Consider the following 21703-nt stretch of genomic DNA (forward strand, 5'->3'; position numbering starts at 1 on the left):
AAAGGGCGAGATTGTTTTTATTTTCATGCTTTTTAAAGTCTTGACACAGGAAGAGATAAAGACAGACCACGGGTAAAAATTTTAAATATACAGACAGAAAAGAAGTCACTTTAGAAAGAACATAGCTTTATTCATAACTTCAGGATTAAGGAGTCAAATCTTAAATAGGAAAGTGTTTCATTCAGCACTTACTCAATTTCCTTATTTAGTGATATATATATAGAATTTATGAGTTGGCTCTTAGTTCTGGCATGCTCAGTTGTCTTGCTTATAGAAATAGGATCTTAAAACTTCATTTTCAGAACACTTTAAAAACCAAACCAATGCTTTCCCTTCAAGGATATGAAAGGTATTTCCTATTTAAATCTGATTCATGGTTTTATAAAGCAAGAAGAGCACATATTATTTCATCATCCATATGCTGGATTCTAACATTCTTTTTGATGGTGATGTGTTCAATGAAACAAACTTATAAAGACAGAATTCCTTCTCAATTTGTAAACCAAAATTTTAAAAGCAAAACCCTTGTAGAGACAGGAAGACATTTTTATAACATAAGCAGCTACAACACTAAGCTGCTGGCACAGACCAAAACAATTCAGGAATAAATTATTATTTAACCTTTCAATACTCTGTTTGCTGTATAATTTGTAAATATTTTAAATATATCTTCTTCTGCAACAAAAAATAAGATTATCCCCACCTTAACAGCTTTTGAAGATGTAGATACTATAAATAAAAAAAGGTAACTTTTCTACTGAATGTCCAGTTATAAACTGAACCCCTAATTTTCCTATCCCAAGGATATAAAAATGATCTAAAGTAGATTAAAGTGCCCTACAAGTTGATCCTAAAAATGACTTTTCATATGCTCTTCCACTAAAGCAATCAATATAAAAAGAATGTAAAAGCATGTTTAGTGCTTGAAGGTTTAGATAACCTCCAAGGAATCACAACTTGCAAGCTTTTAAACCCAGGGCTATACAATATATGAAAATACTAATGTCTCATAAAAAAAGCAAGCCAATAAACCTATTTGTAAATGGCCTAAATTTCAGTAATAATTCCATTCTCTGTAATTTTTTATCTAAACCTTCAAAGCCATCAACTTTTCAGTTCTTCAAGTGAGCAACTGAAACAGTTGCATTTATTCAGGTTTAAAACTAAATTTCTCTTCTCTCAACGTGAAGGCATAGACAGAACAGACAGTAAAAGTATTTTGCCCAACATCCTGACCCTACAGATGTGGAAACCATATACAACATGATCTCATGTCATCATCGATTCACCTTCACCACCAGTAGCATCTTGAGAAATGTGAAGGTCTTCAAGCATCTCAGCCAGACTAATTCGAGGTGCTCCTTCATCATCTGTGTCACTTTCCACAGGAATGGTTGAATCTAAAACAAAATATAAAGAGAACTTCAAATAAATACAAACATAGAAATATGTAAATACCTGTCCTCCCCATCATTACTACTATTTAACCATATTATATCTGTAGCACTTATATCACATCCAGAGCAGGCATTTAAATATGCACTGAATGACTGAACTTGCATAAATGTATGAATAACTACCCATTTGTATAGGGGATAGCAAATTGAGGGATCATGCTAGGATGCAAATTATATAAATGTAGCAAAGTAAGCAGTATTTTACTGTTGTGAAAGTTTGGGATTTTTTTTTAGGGGGAAGATGGGTAAATGTTTATAGAGTAGTTTTAGAACATACAATAAAAGTGGTTTATGGAATCGAAGTTTAAGATATCAAGATACTCATAGTGCAGTAATTATTTATTTACAGAAGATACAACTTAAATAATCCTTATTCACCAACCTCTATAAATGTTCACATTTTTTCTAATTGCTTCATCTTCTTCAAGATCTTCAAGGAAATCTTGGTATTGCCTACAGAAGGATAAAGAAACATTTAAGTATCTCTCCTTTACCAAAAAGTATGAAGTTAATGTCTTCTTCATTTTCATTATTACAAGGTGTGTTCCAAGTATTAAAATCTTTAAAAATAATAACTAAAGGTCAAATATGGATCTTAAATAAACACTGACAAGTTTTTGAAAAATATTTTCCTTCAAAATTACCTGATTAATAAGAAACAATACACACTTGAATATAAGTGAAAGTAGCTCAGTCATGTCTGACTCTTTATGACCCAAATCACTATACAGGCCATGAAATTCTCCAGGCCAGAATCCTGGAGTGGGTAGCCATTCTCTTCCGCAGGTGATCTTCCCAACCTAGGGATCGAACCCAGGTCTCCCACATTGCAGGCAGATTCTTTACCAGCTAACTCAGAAGGGAAGCCCAAGAATACTGGAGTGGGTAGCCTGTCCCTTCTCCAGCAGATCTTCCTGACCCAGGAATCAACCAGGGTCTTCTGCATTGCATGCAGAATCTTTACCAACTAAACTATCAGGGAAGCCCCACTTGAATATAAGAGGACATTAAATATAAGACAATGAGAAGACCCCTTCATACTTTACCCTCTCCCTCAAAAAATGTATAGCCAAGTTGAAATACAAACATTTTTAAGACTATAGATGAAACAGTCAAATATGTACTTACAATATCTATTTAATATTATATATTTATACATACGTACTTATTTTAAATTACACTATGAGACTATATTTTATAAATACTGCTGTCTCCCACTCACATTTCAAGACACTTTATTTAAACTTTTCATTTTCGTAGATACCAATATTATTAATGTCATCATTAAGGCCACTCTTCCAATCACACAATAAATTTTTCTAGAACACAGCACCTTCATTTCTCCTTAAATTGAAAATCAGCATATTTGGTATCAAAGAGCTGTTTTCTTTTACACTAAGTCATAAGTACTCATTTGCTCTCTGTGATAGCCACAAGGTTATTATTATACCTTGTGGATTATACTCTGGACCCAAAAGAACTCATTATATTTTCAAATGAATCATCTATAACAACATTGTAATCGTCAGGTCACAAATCAGGAAAAAATAACTAGATCTGTGGTAAAGGTCATTATATCTGCTCATCGTGATCCAAACAACATATTGATAAGTAAACAAAATTAATATTGAGTGCAAGAAGCAACCGTGTGGTAACTATTTCTTGATGATATAAAAACCATAAAGATTTATCAAAAGGGTTTCCTTTGAGACAATGTAAAAAGTATAAACAAAGTGCGACCTTTCATCATCTGTATCTGTGTTTTCTCTATCTCTTGCAAGCTCTTTTAGTTTCCAGTTCCTACGACGCTGACGTCTGGTACGGTCATAGCTCTTCTTGATTAATACCTAAAGAAAAATTTGCAAAATTACAAAAAATGGGAACTAAGTAACAGGACCTCAAAAGCCAATAAAATTTTTTAAATGAAAGGTTATGGGAATGTCAGAAAGACCGCCAACTGATGATAGTGGTTATACCTCAAAGGAAAGGAGTACAGATCAAGAAGCAGTGTCAGAACTTTCAACATTTTTATTAATGTACTTAATATTTTATGAGAATGCATTTAGCCTTATGTGTATAACTGCTAAATTTACTAACTGAAATTTTCCAGTGACTGAGACTTTTTAATATTAAAAATTTCATGTTTCTGGTGGTTTTTTCCTTCTGTTACATCAAAGTTCAGTTTTCTGCTACCATTCATGTAAGTCATTCTGAAACATTATCAAAGGAAGACAATTTTTCTCCCTCATATTCCTACTAATAAATACTTATAGACTACATATATATATTCACAACTATATGTCCTAGAACAATTTAATAAAGTGGGGATAAAATAATTTCACAAAATCTTGTAAGACCATTTTAATCTCTTTATGACCTCTTTGAAAAATACCGATTTAGACTTACACCTAAACCACGTTTCTATTTCCTAATTTATTAATTAATAAAAGCACAATTGGGTGATGAGGAGGGGAGTCCTTCTTATGCCACAACTTGATTTCTGCCCACAGTTTCTAAAGAGATCAATATTTATTTTAAAACATTAAGTTAAGCAAGCAGGAAATAGCCTTTCACATTTCACATTCACTGTTGCTCCTGATTCTTATAAACTCATGTTAAAAATTAACATTTTTTTTTTCTGGAAGTAACATCCTTTCTCTTAAGACTTAATACTGTGAAGATTATTTTCAACTAATAATTATATTCAAACCTGAATGATGGTGTTAATTTTAAATGCCTTCTTAACAATACATGAGGGACTTTCCTGGCAGTGGTTAAGACTCCACGCTTCCACTGTAGGAAGCACGGGCTCGATCGCCGGTCAGGGAACTAATAAGATCTATATGAGCTGCCACCAAAAAATGAAGAAAAAAGGCATGAAATAAACTGAGCCTAAAAGAATGAACAGAATAAAGGTCATCGTTTTTAGCTGTAAATTTATTTTTGCTCTATGGATACTATCAAGCAATTTGACAGAATGAAAATTTGGTAAGAGAAAACAAAAAACTCAATAAATCTTGGATTTTGAGATTAAGAATAATTATCTTACATAAAGATTTTGCTATTATAACTTAACTGCAATTTCAAAAGAAATATCTAAGTTTATTATTTTCAAAAAATGTGAACTCGTGCATCTTCCCCATAACAATTACATTAATCCCCATCAACACAAGAAAAAGGGGGGAAAAATCTAAAGCCTTACCACATCTGGGACTCTATCTGATTTCATTTTGTTGACATGCTCATCATTTAAGTTACAGTTGACCAAATCAAACCTGAAATGAAAACAATGAAACAATTAATGAAACACTTACTCTTTCCATGTTGTTTTATAAATAATCACCTAACAGTTCCTCCTAAGATCAAGCATTTAATACGCTTTCCCAATTCAGAAGTTGTGCAGTAAATAGGCTTCTACAGATCATAGCAAAGATAATAATGCATTCTATCTCTAAGTTTCACAAGTCATCCACTATTGCCCACCTTACCATACTCTTGTAAAAGAACAAAACAGATATATCTCAGTCTAATGTAAAGATTCAGTTAGATGGCTCCATTTCTTATAAACAACAAAAACAAAACACCCTTCATTCTCCAGTAAAAAGAACTGAAACTCCAAGAGCAAAAGTAATGTTTAAGGCAAGCTTATTAACTTCTGCATCAGAATGGGCTATCCTATGCCCATAAAGACCCCTTACATATATAGCTGCCATATTTTAACAGTGAAATTTATTTTAACAGCATATGCCTAACAAAAAACCACTTGCTCCCCAAAAAACTATACACATAATCTTATCATACAATTTCAGGGATCAATTACTCAAATCTTATAACAAATGACTCTAAGATAATGGCCAAAATGAAATAATTATAAGCTTCTGTCCAATCAGTAATTTAATTTATTATCAATAATAAAGTGAGCTATATAGCTCCTAAGAATTCTTAAATTCTTTTTAGGATAAACAACTTTATTTTAGATAGCTCTGCTGGCTCCCAGAGAAAATTTGCAATGCTACTGGGCAGTTTAAAATAATATAAAATTATACAAACCCCAACACCAGGTCTCCAGGATTTAGAAGATGTCCCAAATGAGTGCGACAAAAATACTGTTTATCTGTATTCATTTCAGATGTTTTCTGTACCCAGACTTCCCCGAGGGTATGCTTAACAGGGAAGAAAATGAACTCTTCAATAATCTAGGCATAATTTAAAAAGTATCTCATAGAAAAGTTAAATACAATGTTGATTTTGGTTTCTGATTTTCATTTTAAATTAAAAGTGTTTGACTTTCCAGACCTCTGAAACACTGTCAAAATTAACCAATTACTGAACTATGAGTAGAGAAAAACTCATAAGTAATTCATAAAATAAATATTTTTGTTAAGATTTTATTCAAGGCTTCTAAAAACATTAACATTGTCACCAAAGCAGACACATATGTAGAACTTTCGAAAGAAATGTATTCACAGGGAGATCATCCAACAAAGACTGAGCAAAAAGAATAAAGTACATTCATCCATGCGTGTGCTCAGTCATGTACAATTCTTTGCGATCCCATAGACTGTAGCCCGCCAGGCCCCACTGTCCATGGGATCTCCAGGCAAGAATATTGGAGTAGGGTGCCATTTCCTTCTCCAGGGAATTTTCCCAACCCCGAATCTCCTGCACTGGCAGGTAGATTCTTTACCACTGCACATCTGGGAAGCCACCTACTAAAAAAGCAGGGGAATCTTCATTTAAATACAGCAAATATCTTAAGTAACACCTTATGTTTTACACATAAGGTTAAAAACACCAGAGTTCATAGAAAATAATTTAACAATCCCAGCAGCACCACTGCCACAACAGCATCCAAATCATCAAATTAATTTTCTGAGTGTCTACTATTTTGAGGCATAACTTTTTAAAAAAACTATCATGGAAACATCATCTCAAGTTTGAACTTTTTAAGCAAAAAACCACTAGGGCCCTTTCCAACATGGAATTTTACAAGCAATTGTAAATGACATTTCAAATTTCCTGGCTGAATTAAGTATAGCCATGCCAATACCTTAACAAAAACAAACCCAAGTAAAATGGGATTCAGAGCAAAACACTAAGAATTATAGATAGAATTAAAGAATCTCAAAGAGTTAAAAAGAAGAGATAAAGATAGAGGAAAAAACTGAAGTTAACAGGTCCTGGATTTAGGGGAAAACTGGGGTGGGGGGACAGAGGGGAGCAAATTACCAGGAAAAGACTAAGTTCTAACAATGTATTTTCTGAAAACAAAAAAAACATATATCTAGCTTTATATATGTTGGAGAAGAAGTGGTGGTGTTTAAATGATAAGTGTCTGCTCTTAAATACTGCTTTCATAGTAGAAGAAATAGGACTGACATGCTTGAAGAAATATATGATTTCAGATACTGGGGTAAGAACTATACAATGTGATTTTAGAACACCTAAATGTTGTGGTGTTATCCCAAAACATAACAACGCTTTCAAAGACTAGTAAAGAAAGTCATGTCAAAGGATATAAGAATACACCTACAGCTATTAAGAAACTGAGTCAATAATTAATAATCTTTCAAAACAGAAAGCATTAGGCCCTGATGGATTCACTGGTGAATTCTAGCAAACATTTAAGGGAGATATACCATTCCTCTAGAATCTTCTCAAGAAGGCAGAAGCACAGGGAACACTTCCTAACTCATTGACAAGCCCAACATTACCCTAAAATCAATACCAGACAAAGACATTACAAGGAAAGTAAACTACAGACCAATCTCTCATGAACATAGATTTAAAACTCAACAAAATATAAAAGAACTGTACACCATTATCAAGTGGAATTTAACACATGTATGCAAGGCTAGTTCAATATTTGAAAATCAAGTTAATGGAGCCCATCAGTCATTAACAACAAGCTAAAAACAAAAAAAAATCACACAATGATATCAATACATAAAAAGCATTTGACAAAATCTAACACTCATTCATGATAAAAACTCTCAGTAAACTAGAAATAGAAGGAAAACTTCCTTCACTTGATAAGGAGTATCTATTTAAAAATTACAACTAACATTATACTTAATGGTCAGAAACTTGGAGCTTTCCCTCTAAGATCAGGTACAAGGCAAGAATGTCCCCTCTCACTACTCATTTGCAATATCCTACTGGAAACCCTAGCTAATACAAAAGATAAGGAAATGAAAGGTATATAGACCAGGAAGGTGAAAATAAAATTATCTTTACAGATGACACGGTCATCTACAAAGAAAACTTAAATGGACCAAAAAGCTCCTGAATATATTTAGCAAGGTAACAGGATACAAGGTTATAAATGAAAGTCATCTTCCTGTTTACCAATACAAAAAATGATACTTGAAATGTTAAAACACCATTTACATTAGCACCCAAAACTTAAGTCTAACAAACTATAAGATCTGTATGGGGAAAACTACAAAACTCTCATGAACAAAATCAAACAAATAAAACACAAAGATGTTACATGTTCATAGACAGGAAAACTCAATATTGCCAAGATTTAAGTTCTGCCCAATTTGACCTATAGATTTATGCAATTCTGATCAAAATCCCACATTAAGCCACATAGGTATAATATACAACATGAAGAAAACAGTCAGTCATACTATAATACCTTCGTATGGCAACAGATGGTAACTAGACTTACCATGGTGATCATTTCATAATATTATGCAAATATCAAATCACTTGTATATAGAAAATAAACTACTGTACATCAACTACGTTTCAATTTTTTTTTAATCCCAATAAGATTTTTTTGTGGGTATCAACAACTGATTTTAAAGTTTAAATAGATAAGCAAAATACCCTGAATAGTCAACAAGATTTTGAAGGAGAAGAATAAAGTTGTAGCAATGACACTACCTAACTTTAAGACTTACCATACTGCTACAGTAATCAAGGCAGTGTGGTACTGACAAAAGAATAAACAAATAGATCAATGGAACAAAATAGAATCCAGAAGTGTACCCACATAAATACAGTCAACTGATCTTTGACAAGGGAGCAAAGGCAATACAATGGAGCAAAGACAGTCTTTTCAACAAATGGCGCTTGATCAACCGGATGCATGCATGCAAGTTGCTTTAGTCATGTCTGACTCTTCGCAACCCTATGGACCATAGCCCGCCAGGCTCCTCTCTCCACAGGATTCTCCAGGCAAGAATGCTGGAGTGGGTTGCCACGCCCTCCTCCAGGGAATGCTCCCAACCCAGGGATCAAACCCATGTCTCCTGCAACTCTTGCACTGCAGGAAGATTCTTTACTGCTGACTCACCAGGAAAGCCCGATCAACTGGATATTGGCATGCAAAAAAAAAAAACAGTCGATCTAGACACAAACCTTACACCTTCCACAAAAACTAACTCAAAATGGATCATAGACCTAACTGGAAAACACACAACTACAAAACTCCTAGAAGATAACAAAAGAAAAAAATCTAGCTGACCTTGGGTTTGGCAATGACTTTGTAAGTAAAACAAAGGCAGGATCCATGAAAGAACAGTTGATAAACTGAACTTCATTAAATTAGAAACTTCTGCTCTATGAAAGACAATGTCAAGAGAATAAGAAGATGAATTATACTCGGAGAAAATATTTCCAGAAAACACATCTAACAAAGGACATCATCCAAAATACATAAATAACTCTTAAAACTCAAAAATAAGAAAAAAACAATCTGATTAAAAAAAATGGGCCAAAGACATTAACAGACAACTCACAAAAGAAGACATACAGATAGCAGATAAGCATGAACAAATACTCCTCATCATGCGTTATCAGGGAAATATAAATTGACAATGAGATACTATCATATACCTATTAGGATGGCCCAACTCCTAAACACGGATAAATCCCAAATCCTGACACCAACTGTTGGTGAAGATGTGGAGTAACAGGAACTCTCATACACTGCTGCTGCTGCTAAGTCCCTTCAGTCGTGTCCGACTCTGTGCGACCCCACAGACGGCAGCCCACCAGGCTCCCCTGTCCCTGGGATTCTCCAGGCAAGAACACTGGAGTGGGTTGCCATTTCCTTCTCCAATGCATGAAAGTGAAAAGTGAAAGTGAAGTCGCTCAGTCGTGTCCGACTCTTCGAGACCCCATGGACCGCAGCCCACCAGGCTCCTCTGTCCATGGGATTTTCCAGGCAAGAGTACTGCAGTGGGGTGCCATTGCCTTCTCCAATACACTGCTAGTGGGAGTGCAAAATGATACCATCACTTTGGAAGGCACTTCGGTGGTTTCTTACAGAATTAAATATGTTCCTTGGTATTTACCCAAAGAAGCTGAAAACTTATGTCCACACAAAAACATGCAAAGGAATGTTTACAGTAACTTACTCATAACTGCCAAAACTTGGAAGCAACCAATATGTCCTTCAGTAGGTGAATGAGTAAACTGTGGGATATCAAGATAATACTTTGCATTTACCAAAAAAAAGCTATTAAGCCAAGACATGGAGGAACCTTAGACACACATTACTAAGTGAAAGAAGCCAATATAAACAGACTACACAAGTCCAATAGGAGAAGACTGTATGACAGTCTGGAAAAGGCAAAACTATAAAGACAGTATTTACAAAAAAAAAACAAAAACAAACAGTGATTGCCAGGGGTTAGGAGGGAACACAGCAGGTTCTAAAGGGAATGAAAATATCCTGCATACTATAATGATGGATGCTATAATGATAGATACATGTCATTATATTAATACATTTGTCCAAACTCATAGATAGTACAATACTAAGAGTGAACTGTAATGTCAAATATGTAATCGTTTTGTGTGATTATAACATGTCAACGTGGACATAAACTGTATGTCCATAAATCTATTCATAAATTGTAACAAATGTACCACTCTTTTGGTGGGGGAAAGGCAATGACAATGGAGGAGGCTACCAATGTGTGGAGGCAAGGGGTATACAGGAAATCTTTTATCGCATCTTAATTTTGGTATGAACCTAAAACTGCTCTAAAAAAAATCTTTCTCCAGGCGATCTCGACCCAGGGATTGAACTCTGGTCTCCTGCATTGCAGGTGGATTCTTTATCATCTGAGGTACCAGGGAAGCCCCCCCACCTACCCTCACCCAAAAAAAGTAAAAGTTATTAAAAAAAAAAAAAAAACAACTTTTTTAAAGGACAGAAACTATTCTGAAGAGGCTGCTACTGGCTACATTTGAGGCAATCTGAGTAGAAGGGAGGGAGGCAGTGAAGGAAGGAAGGAGGCGGGAGAAGGCAGGAACAAAGGGAAAAACTTCAAAAATTTCAACAAAGATATCTGGCTATCAAACAATCAAACATTACTTGCTTCCTGATATATCACAAAAGGTACATATCATCACCTCTGAAATGTTCTGACCAAAAAAAAAAATTAACCTAAATTTAAATGAGACTTCAGATCCACTTTTAAAGGAAATATAAGAGATTATGAAGCAAGTTAAATAACATCATGAGGAAATGAGAATATAAATCCACAAAATAAATGGCCTAGTTGCCTTAGAAAGTTGGTATCATAAAAAAAAAAAAAATTAGAAAAAAAGAGCGGGTACTATTATTAATATTTAAGAGGTACAGTCAGTCCCCAGATAGGTACTGGTGTTAACAAACCATAAAAGACACTTTGGGACAAATGAAGAAATTTGGCAAGCTATGTAGTTGATATGTATGATAATACTTTGATTATGTAGCAAAGGTTTCTAGTTTTTACAGATGCATATTGAAGTATTCAGTATTTAGTGATAATATATATATATTTAATTCAAAATGTTTGACATTTTTTAAAAAGTGAAAGCGGGTTAAGCTTCTCATTTGCTCCTTCTGTACAAAAAGTAAAAGAAATACTTTTTCATAATAACATTTTAATATTAAAGAGAAAGAATTAACTTACCAGACAGCGTAAGTCTGATAGTTTTCACCACAATGGCCACATGTTAAAAGCAAATGGCATACAAACACAAAACCCATTTTTAACTGAATGTGGTGTTAGCTTATTTGGAACCACAGTTTGGAATTACTAACAAATTAAAACCAAAAAAAGAGTGAGAGAGGGAGACTAAAACAGTAAGTTAGGATTAGGGGAAGGTGAACAGGATGGAACTTACCTTTTTTGATATCATTCCAGCACCTGCACTGCGTTTTATATCTTGGACTATGCTGCATTCCATAACAATAAACTCCTCCAGTTGTTTGGGATGGCATAAACTATTGAAAGGGTGACTCCAAAAAGTGTTCCCATCAATATCTGCAACTAAGAGCAAACACAGAACATTAAAGAACGAAAGAACTGAAGTATTTCAAAAGCCATCAAATGTGTTAACTAGGAAGAAGTTGATACAGTGAACTGAGAAGCATCAGGTCAACAGAAACCAGAGTGGCAACTTTCACTGCAGGGGACATCATTTATTCCTATACATCAACCCCAAATTTCCCAGAGAGTAAGAGAAATACCAGGTGTCAAAAATATCCTAAGTAGCTACTAACAAGTGCCTTTAAAATAAGATTGGATCCCATCAGCTGTATAGCTGTTTCGTGTGCTGGCATTTTATTTGACACATTATCAGCCATCTCAGGTGTTTAGTTTACGGGAAATAAATTTCTACCTGACACATGTTCATCCCAATACTACAAACAGAATTTTGACTGATGAATTCTAATTGATAAGGATAATAAATGACTTTCTAGAAAATATCAAAATAAATTCAATGTTTTATAAAAGAAAACGTGTATTACAGTAAACATATGAAAAAGATCAAGTAGGAGATGCAACCAAGTACTGAGAGACATCTATCAATATAGGGTCTTCTTTTAAGTCAAATGTTTCAAAATGTAAAACATATGCTCCAGACTAAAATTTAATAATGAACCTAAATAATTAGTCATAAAAAATAAAAGAGGTAAATAAGTCCAGTTCAGTAGAAATTAATGGGATAAGACTAATAAAAACTTTAAAATTCAAATAAATTTTTCTTCAAAAAAAAAAAAAAAAAAATACAAGAGCAACTTACCAAAAGTGTTAAATTCCAGTGTTTTAAAAACTGTACAGCATTAATTTTAACTAATTTTTTAAAACAGTATTACTGAGAATACTTCATAAAATTAACATAACAAATTATTACTGTTTTTTAAATGGAAGTGTCAAGGCAGTTTCTAAAACTTACCTTGTAGGGTATTTGGATCTATGAGGTGGATGACACTCGTCACTCGAATACACACACAAATCTGGTTCATGTTTCCCAGGCTTTGTGCCAGTTTTGGAGACAGACAAACAACATTATCCTAGGAATAAGAACTAACATTTAGTGTGAAGCAAATTTTAAGTAGAAGTCTTGATAAACACCATCAATGTAAACCTGATCAAAGTGCATCTGATCAAACCAAAATGTCATTTTTAATTCTATGTATCAACAGATGGCTTAAGAGAATCAGACTTTGCAGAAACAGAAAATAAGCCATACCTTAAGATGGAGATAACCGTCTTAATAAAATGGCTTTTAGAAGTATTTTAAAGATCCTAGTCACCAAGCTATTTCTGTTTCAGTTCAGTTCAGTCGCTCAGTCGTGTCCGACTCTTCGAAACCCCATGAATCACAGCACACCAGGCCTCCCTGTCCATCACCAACTCCCGGAGTTCACTCAGACTCATGTCCATCAAGTCAGTGATGCCATCCAGCCATCTCATCCTCTGTCGTCCCCTTCTCTTCCTGCCCCCCATCCCTCCCAGCATCAGAATCTTTTCCAATGAGTCAACTCTTCGCATGAGGTGGCCAAAGTACTAGAGTTTCAGCTTTAGCATCATTCCTTCCAAAGAAATCCCAGGGCTGATCTCTTTCAGAATGGACTGGTTGGATCTCCTTGCAGTCCAAGGGACTCTCAAGAGTCTTCTCCAACACCACAGTTCAAAAGTATCAATTCTTCAGCACTCAACCTTCTTCACAGTCCAACTCTCACATCCATACATGACCACAGGAAAAACCATAGCCTTGACTAGACAGATCTTTGTTGGCAGAGTAATGTCTCCGCTTTTGAATATGCTATCTAAGTTGGTCATAACTTTCCTTCCAAGGAGTAAGCATCTTTTAATTTCATGGCTGCAGTCACCATCTGCAGTGATTTTGGAGCCCAAAAAAATAAAGTCTGACACTATTTCCACTGTTTCCCCATAGTTCATTTCAATTTTATTGAAGTGTGAATGCTTGGTTATTACTCTGTGTTAATATAGTTGGAGAAGACTCTTGAGTGTCCCTTGGACTGCACGGAGGTCCAACCAGTCCATTCTAAAGGAGATCGGTCCTGGGTATTCTTTGGAAGGAATGATGCTAAAGCTGAAACTCCAGTACTTTGGCCACCTCATGCGAAGAGTTGACTCATTGGAAAAGACTCTGATCCTGGGAGGTATTGGGGGCAGGAAGAGAAGGGGATGACAGGATGAGATGGCTGGATGGCATCACCAACTTGATGGAAGTGAGCCTCAGTGAACTCCAGGAGTTGGTGATGGACAAGGAGGCCTAGCGTGCTGCGATTCATGGGGTCACAAAGAGTCGGACACGACTGAGTTACTGAACTGAACTGAATATAGTGTGACTTCATTTACTCTCCATAAAAATTTCAGAGGAGCCATATGTTTCTCCTTCTCATCTACATGTACCAATGTGTAATCAAAGATCTAATGACCCCCCAAGAGCACATATGCCTATGTGTGCACCAGGACATACTAACACCGATGTGGCTGTCTGTTCTTAATGTTATTAAAATATAAAAGGGATCTGGATTATATTTTAAGCTGTATCTATTCACAATCATAGGCTCCCTCACTGAAAGGACACTCCGTACATCCTTACTGGCATCTAGCTCAGTCCTTTTTTTTTTCCTGAAACTTACTAAGATTCTCCAAAGATTAATGGAAAAACTTCTTTACACTGTATTCATTCAGCTACCTATATGAATCACTAAAGCACTTAATACACAAGGCCTAAATATGTCCTCTCACCTAGATTCACTGCTTTATTTAAACTGGGGGTCTGCAAAATAAGACCCTGAGGCAAACATTTGTAAATAAAGTTTTGCTGGAACACAGCCTCAGCCCTTCATTTACCTATTATCTATGGCCAATTTTGTGCAACAAGAGCACAGCTGAGTAGTTGCAAAACAGACCATATAACCTAAAAACTGCAACTATTTACTATCTGGCTATTACAAAAAAAAAAAAATTGCTGACTCTGTTTAAGCCATCATTTCATGGTACTGTCAGTCAGTCAGTCAGTTCAGTCACTCAGTCGTGTCCGACTCTTTGCGACCCCATGAATCACAGCACGCCAGGCCTCCCTGTCTATCACCAACTCCCGGAGTTCACCCAGGAACTGACTCACGTCCATCGAGTCAGTGATGCCATCCAGCATCTCATCCTCTGTCGTCCCCTTCTCCTCCTGCCCCCAATCCCTCCCAGCATCAGAGTCTTTTCCAATGAGTCAACTCTTCACATGAGGTGGCCAAAGTACTGGAGTTGCAGCTTTAGCATCATTCCTTCCAATGAACACCGAGGGCTGATCTCCTTTAGAATGGACTGGTTGGATCTCCTTGCAGTCCAAGGGACTCTCAAGAGTCTTCTCCAACACCACAGTTCAAAAGCATCAACTCTTCAGTGCTCAGCTTTCTTCACAGTCCAACTCTCACATCCATACATGACCACCGGAAAAACCATAGCCTTGACTAGATGGACCTTTGTTGGCAAAGTAATGTCTCTGCTTTTGAATATGCTATCTAGGTTGGTCATAACTTTCCTTCCAAGGAGTAAGCGTCTTTTAATTTCATGGCTGCAGTCACCATCTGCAGTGATTTTGGAGCCCCCAAAAATAAAGTCTGACACTATTTTCCCATCTATTTCCCATGAAGTGATGGGACCAGATGCCGTGATCTTAGTTTTCTGAATGTTGAGCTTTAAGCCAACTTTTTCACTCTCCTCTTTCACTCTCATCAAGAGGCTTTTTAGTTCCTCTTCACTTTCTGCCATAAGGGTGGTGTCATCTGTATATCTGAGGTTATTGATATTTCTCCCGGCAATCCTGATTCCAGCTTGTGCTTCTTCCAGTTACTAAACCATAATTAGTGATAACAGATTTAAAGCCTTAGAGTCAGAGACCTAAGTACAAATCCTGGCCTCCTTTTGTTGTTGCTGCTGCTGCTGCTAAGTTGCTTCAGTCGTGTCCGACTCTGTGCGACCCCATAGACAGCAGCCCATCAGGCACCACCATCCCTGGGATTCTCCAGGCAAGAACAATGGAGCAGGTTGCCATTTCCTTCTCCAATGCATGAAACTGAAAAGTGAAAGTGGGGTCACTCAGTCATGTCTGACTCTTAGCAACCGCATGGACTGCAGCCTACCAGGCTCCTCCGTCCATGGGATTTTCCAGGCAAGAGTACTGGAGTGGGGTGCCATAGCCTTCTCCGCCTTTTGTTGTTAACTTTGGCAAATCATCTAACCTCCCCAAGCATCAGTTTACTCATCTTCAGAATGATGGTATGATTTACTCCAGTAGTTGTGAGACTAAACAGGTGAAACATACTTAAGTACTCAGAAAGTACCTTTATGTAGAATGCGCACAATAAATTATAGCACTTATCATTATTAGTGATTTAAACATGGACATGTAAGTTCCTATGCAGCAGAGACATCTAGGACACAGTCCTTAATACACAGTCTTCTATACAACAGATCCCCAGTAACTATTTGTTGAGTTTTAATTCATTTCTATTTTTTGAAGCAGAGTTTTACCTTAGTACAATTAATGAAATGACAATTTTTGTCTTTAGAAAAAGAGATCAGATTTGCAACTACCAGAAGTGGTGGAGGTGGGGGCAAGGGGAAAGAGGAATTGGATGACCGTAGTCAAAAGGCACAAACTTCCAGTTGCAAGATCAATGACTATGAAGGATATAACGCACAACATGATAAACACAATTAATACACCTGTATGTTATGTATGAAAGTTGTAAAGAGAGTAAATACTCTTATGAGGAGAAAAATATTTCCTTTCTAATTTAATTCTATATCTATATAAAATAATGGATAGTCATTAAAAAATGATAATCTATATCTTAAGTATTATTCAGATATTTTTAAAATCACAAAAATAATTCAATGCTCTCCTTCCATAATATTCTTTAATTTTATCTTGCCAAAATCCAGTTTGCACACATTCCACAAAGTGGCTCACTGATAAGTAATTTCCTATATTCAAAGTTTCACAGAACTATCATGTGTCCACTGCATGATAACTGCAAAGTTTAAGGAATATATGCCTTAAAACTGCAGTAAGGCCTTTTAATTAGTACACCAAAAATTTATAATTTTAAGCATGATTACTCTTAAATCTTTTTAACATGACTAAAATGTGTCAGAAATCATTAAGAAGTTATTCTAAATGTTTAACCAATCCCAGAAGGAAATCAGGAGCTAATAATTACATATAAACCAATTAAGGACATGGATTAATTAAATAAGAAAAAGTACCTTGCATATTGGAACAATTTCCACAGAAAAAGTGCTTTTGTAATTATATGTATTACTATGGATATCCTGAGAGATCAGTCTCTGTGAGGCTTTGTATCTGTTAAGAGAAAAAGTTAACCATTATAAAAAGACAAAGGTCTTTTATTTGTCTAATCGTGGGAATATAAATTTTCATTGAATCATTACTGTCCAAGGTCTGAAACAGCTTCCTGATGCCAGTTAGGGTGAAGTCTCAGTTCATCCACTTCATTTATAAACTTTCACCAGTCTGATTGCACTCTGTTTTCCAGTTTATCTACCAAAAACCTCCAAAACATGCTCATGGCTTAGACCAAGCAAGTCTATATCTATCATCCATTAAAATCCACACTAATGTCCACTCCCAGTCACTGTTCACACTAATCTCACCCTTCAGCACAAACACTACTTTCGAAAATTCCCCATTTTAGGAGCTTAAGTCCTTCCAACTCCATAAATTTTCTCCCCAAAGTCCTTTAACCCTGTTCTTGTTTTTTCTTATTTAAATACATTGAATCAGTGGTTCAGGACTACAGTGCTTACTATCACAGACTGAGTCTAGCTCCCCAAAGATTCTTAATGCTCTTTGGCTAATACTTCTGTTAAAAGTAGCTTATCCAACAAATGCTTACTAATTGTGTAAGTAATCCTACTATAGTTTTACATATTTTAAGGTAAGCTGCCTAAGCCTGAAGAATGGATGTGACCTACGTTCATTCCCTGTTGCCTGGATTTAATCACATGTAGGTTTCAGAACATACCTAGTAGGGACGGTACACTGAAGAAACTCTACCATCTTCTGAGCATGTTGTTTTGAGGAATAATAGAAATCCAGACCATCTTTTAAAGAAAAAAGCCATATTAAAGTAATACTGTAAAGATTTTCTTCTACTAATATGACTATATCACAAATTAAATGCATATTAAATAATTAAATTATAATTTTCTTGCCACAGCACACTAGGAATGCCATATCACTTAAGATTTTTTTGACAAAAGGACAGATAAATCAGACAAAAGCAAACAAAACAAAACAAGATTCATAACTTAAACTTCGGACAAAATTCAAGGTCAAAGGGAACAGAAAAATATTAAACAGAACAAAAAAGGGTATTCTATGTAATAAACAGAACAATCCACCACGAAAACAACAGAAATGCATGTAATAGCATAGTGTTGAGATACAGAAATCATAAACTACTAAAAAGAAAAAACTGACAAATGTTAACACATGCAATCATTGAGGGAGACTAGTATAAGACTAACAAAACCAAAATGATCAAAAAACAAAATGTGCTGTGCCAAACTGCAGTTGTGTCCAACTCTTTGCAACCCCATGGACTATGGCCCACCAGGCTCCTCTGTCCATGGAGACTCTCCAGGCAAGAATACTGGAGTGGGTTACCATGCCCTCCTCCAAGGGATCATCCCAACCCAGAGATCGAACCCAGGTCTCCCACACTGCAGGCGGAATCTTCGCCATCTGACCCACCATGGAAGCCCAAACTGACCCGAAAGAGGAAGGATACAAAGAGCTTGAAGAACCAACTATCAAGGTTGATTTAACTGAGATTATAGAACATGGTCCAAGAAAGAATACCTATTATTTTCAAAAAATTGATAGAATATTCATAAAATATTCACAAAGATTTTAAAACTTTCATGATTCAGAAGACATTATTATAAGTAGGCACCACATATCCTAATTTCAAAACACATTACAAAGTTACAGTCATCAAAACAGTGTGGTAGAGACAAAAAGGCAAGTCTACAGAATCAATCCACACATACATAGTCAACTGATCGTGAACAAGTGTGCCAAGAATACACAGTGGAAAAATGATAATACTGTCAACAAATGACATTGAGAAAACTCTATATCCACATGCAAAAGATTGAACTGAACTCTTATATCATTAACAAAAATCAACTCAAAACAGATTAAAAAGACTCAAACTAGGACCTGAAACTGTAGAACTTCTAGAAGAAAATATGGAAAAAGCTTCATGACAGCAGTCTTAGAAATGATTTCATGGATGACACAAAAAGACAAATAAACTGAGGCTACATCACACTAAAAAAGCTCACACACAGCAAAAGAAACAATCACCACATTAAAAGGGCAACCTACTGAATGGGAAAAAATATTTGCAAACCATGTATCTGAAAAGCGGTTAATCTCCAGAATCTATCAGGAATTCCTATGACTCATCAGCAAAAAAAAAACAAAAACCTGATAAGCCAATAAGAAATGGGAAAGGAATAAGACATTCCTCCAAAGAAGATGTACAAATGGCACAGATATATGAAAAAAGCTCAATGATGCTAATCATCAAGGAAATGCAAATCAAAACCACAATGCGTTTACACTTCACTGCCTTCAGGATGGCTATTATCAAAGAAAAAAAAAGACACATGCTAGTGAGAACATGGAGATACTGGAACCCTTGTACACTACTACTAAGGCAAATATTAAACAGTACAGTCACTATGGAAGACAGTGCAGACGTTCTTCATAAAGCTAAAATCAGAACTATCAAACGATACAGTAATCCTTCTTCTAGGTATTTATCCACAAGAAGTGAAATCAAGACCTCCTATGTTTATTGAGGTATTATTCACTATAGCTAAGAAAATGGACATTTAGCTTGTTTCCACAACAGATGAATGGATAAACTGTGATATATACCTCCAAAGGAATATTATTCTGCCTTAAAAAGGAACAAAATTCTACAACGTGCAACAACATGGATGAACGTTGAGAACATTGTGCTAAGTGAAATAAGCCAGTCACAGAAAAATACTGCATGATTCTATTTATATGAGGTATGTAAAATAGTCAAAAGCATAGAGTAAGAGTGGGACTATGGTTGCCAGAGAGAAAGGAGAAATGAGGAGTGATTAGTTAATGGGCATAAAATTTCAATCAAACGAGATGATTCAGCTAGAGATCTGCTATGTAACATTATACCTACTCAACTATAAGGTATGATACACTACCATACACTTAAAATTTTAAGAGGGTAGTCTTCATGTTGTGTTCTTATCATAATTAAGAAAGAAAGAAAGAACCCATTAAGAAAATGAAAATACAGACCAGGAGAAAATATTAACAAATCTTACGTGAAAAAGGGCTTAAATCTAGTGTATATTTTAATAAATCTTACAACTTAAGACAAACAACACAATCAAAACCGGCAAAAATTTAAACTGCTTGTTTTACCAAAAAGATACAGAAATGATAGTAAGATCGTGAAAAGACAATTAAGATCATCAGTCATTAGCGAAAAGCAAATTTAAACCACAATGATACACAACTTCATCCCCTGCTGCTACTGCTAAGTCGCTTCAGTTGTGTCCGACTCTGTGCGACCCCATAGACGGCAGCCCACCAGGCTCCCCTGTCCCTGGGATTCTCCAGGCAAGAACACTGGAGTGGGTTGCCATTTCCTTCTCCAATGCATTAAAGTGAAAAGTGAAAGTGAAGTCGCTCAGTCGTGTCCAACTCTAAACAACCCCATGGACTGCAGCCTACCAGGCTCCTCCATCCATGGGATTTTCCAGGCAAGAGTACTGGAGTGGGGTGCCATCGCCTTCTACAATAGCTATTTATACAAAGAAACAATAGCAAGTGATGTCAAGATGTAGAAACTGGAACCCTCAAAGGCTACTGACAGGAATATAAAATGATACAGCCACTTTGAAAATGGCAGCTTCTTATAACAATAAATACAAATTTACCATATGACTCAGCAATTCTACACCTAGGTAGGCACTCAAGAAAATAAAATAGCTTAATGCTTGCTGAGAAAAAAATGGAAAAATATAGCTTTAAGTACCAGCTACAGAGATAATATGATACTCAGAAGAAAATTTATTAACTTTAAATCTATATATTAGAAACTTAAAATAAGCTAAGCTTTCAATTAATTTAAATAAAAAATACTAAAGAAAGTAGAAGGGAAAAAAATTGTATAGCTATGTATGGCAATGCATGTTAAACAGACATAGGGTGATCAGTCAACAGTATACACATATATCCAATCAGTATGTTGCATACATGAAACTAATGTTTTATGTGAATTTTACAATTCTATTTCAATAAAAAAATTTTAAGTGGAAGGAGTTAGTAATAAAAACAAAAATTAAGAAAAAAGTAAGACTTTGTTTTTTTGATAAAACTAAAGCTAACTCTTTAGAAAAAACTACTATAATAGACAAAACTCTGGCAAATCTGATAGGAGTGGGGAGAGAGAGGAAGTGAAAGAAGATGAGAAAAGACAAACATTGGCAACAATGAAGAAGATATAATGATGAATTATGGATGAGATTTAAGACCATGATACACACACACACACACATACACACACCCCATGTTCAATTCTATGCCAAGTATGTGAAAAGCCAAATGACATGTATTTCCTTGTAAAATGCTATTAAAATTGATTCAAGAAGCAGTATAATACCTGAAAAAAATTAACATCCTAACATAAGGATTTGAAAAGGTTTTGCTTCCTCCCTCTCCTCATACCAAACTGAATGGCTTAATGGGCTGGTACTTATTAAACTTAAAGATGTTGATTAACACCATGCAGAAAGAGAAAAAACTGACTGCTTCTATATCACTAACATAACAAATAGCAATATTAGAGAGAACAGTTTAAATATAATTATGTATGCATATGAACC

General features: G+C 35.4%; 1 protein-coding gene across 1 annotated transcript in view; it reads right to left on the reverse strand.

Moving 5' to 3' along the window:
* NMD3 (NMD3 ribosome export adaptor) overlaps positions 1-21703 on the reverse strand; it is a 36414-nt gene continuing 14711 nt past the window's right edge. Inside the window, 9 exon segments of the mRNA NM_001075420.2 lie at positions 1-1400; positions 1840-1910; positions 3198-3304; positions 4660-4732; positions 5508-5620; positions 11592-11737; positions 12648-12765; positions 16997-17093; positions 17776-17854. Of these exon segments, the coding sequence (NP_001068888.1) occupies positions 1270-1400; positions 1840-1910; positions 3198-3304; positions 4660-4732; positions 5508-5620; positions 11592-11737; positions 12648-12765; positions 16997-17093; positions 17776-17854 (935 nt within the window). The 3' untranslated portion in view covers positions 1-1269.

The sequence above is a fragment of the Bos taurus genome, chromosome 1, assembly GCF_002263795.3.
Source record: "Bos taurus isolate L1 Dominette 01449 registration number 42190680 breed Hereford chromosome 1, ARS-UCD2.0, whole genome shotgun sequence".
NCBI classification, from domain to species: Eukaryota; Metazoa; Chordata; class Mammalia; order Artiodactyla; family Bovidae; genus Bos; species Bos taurus.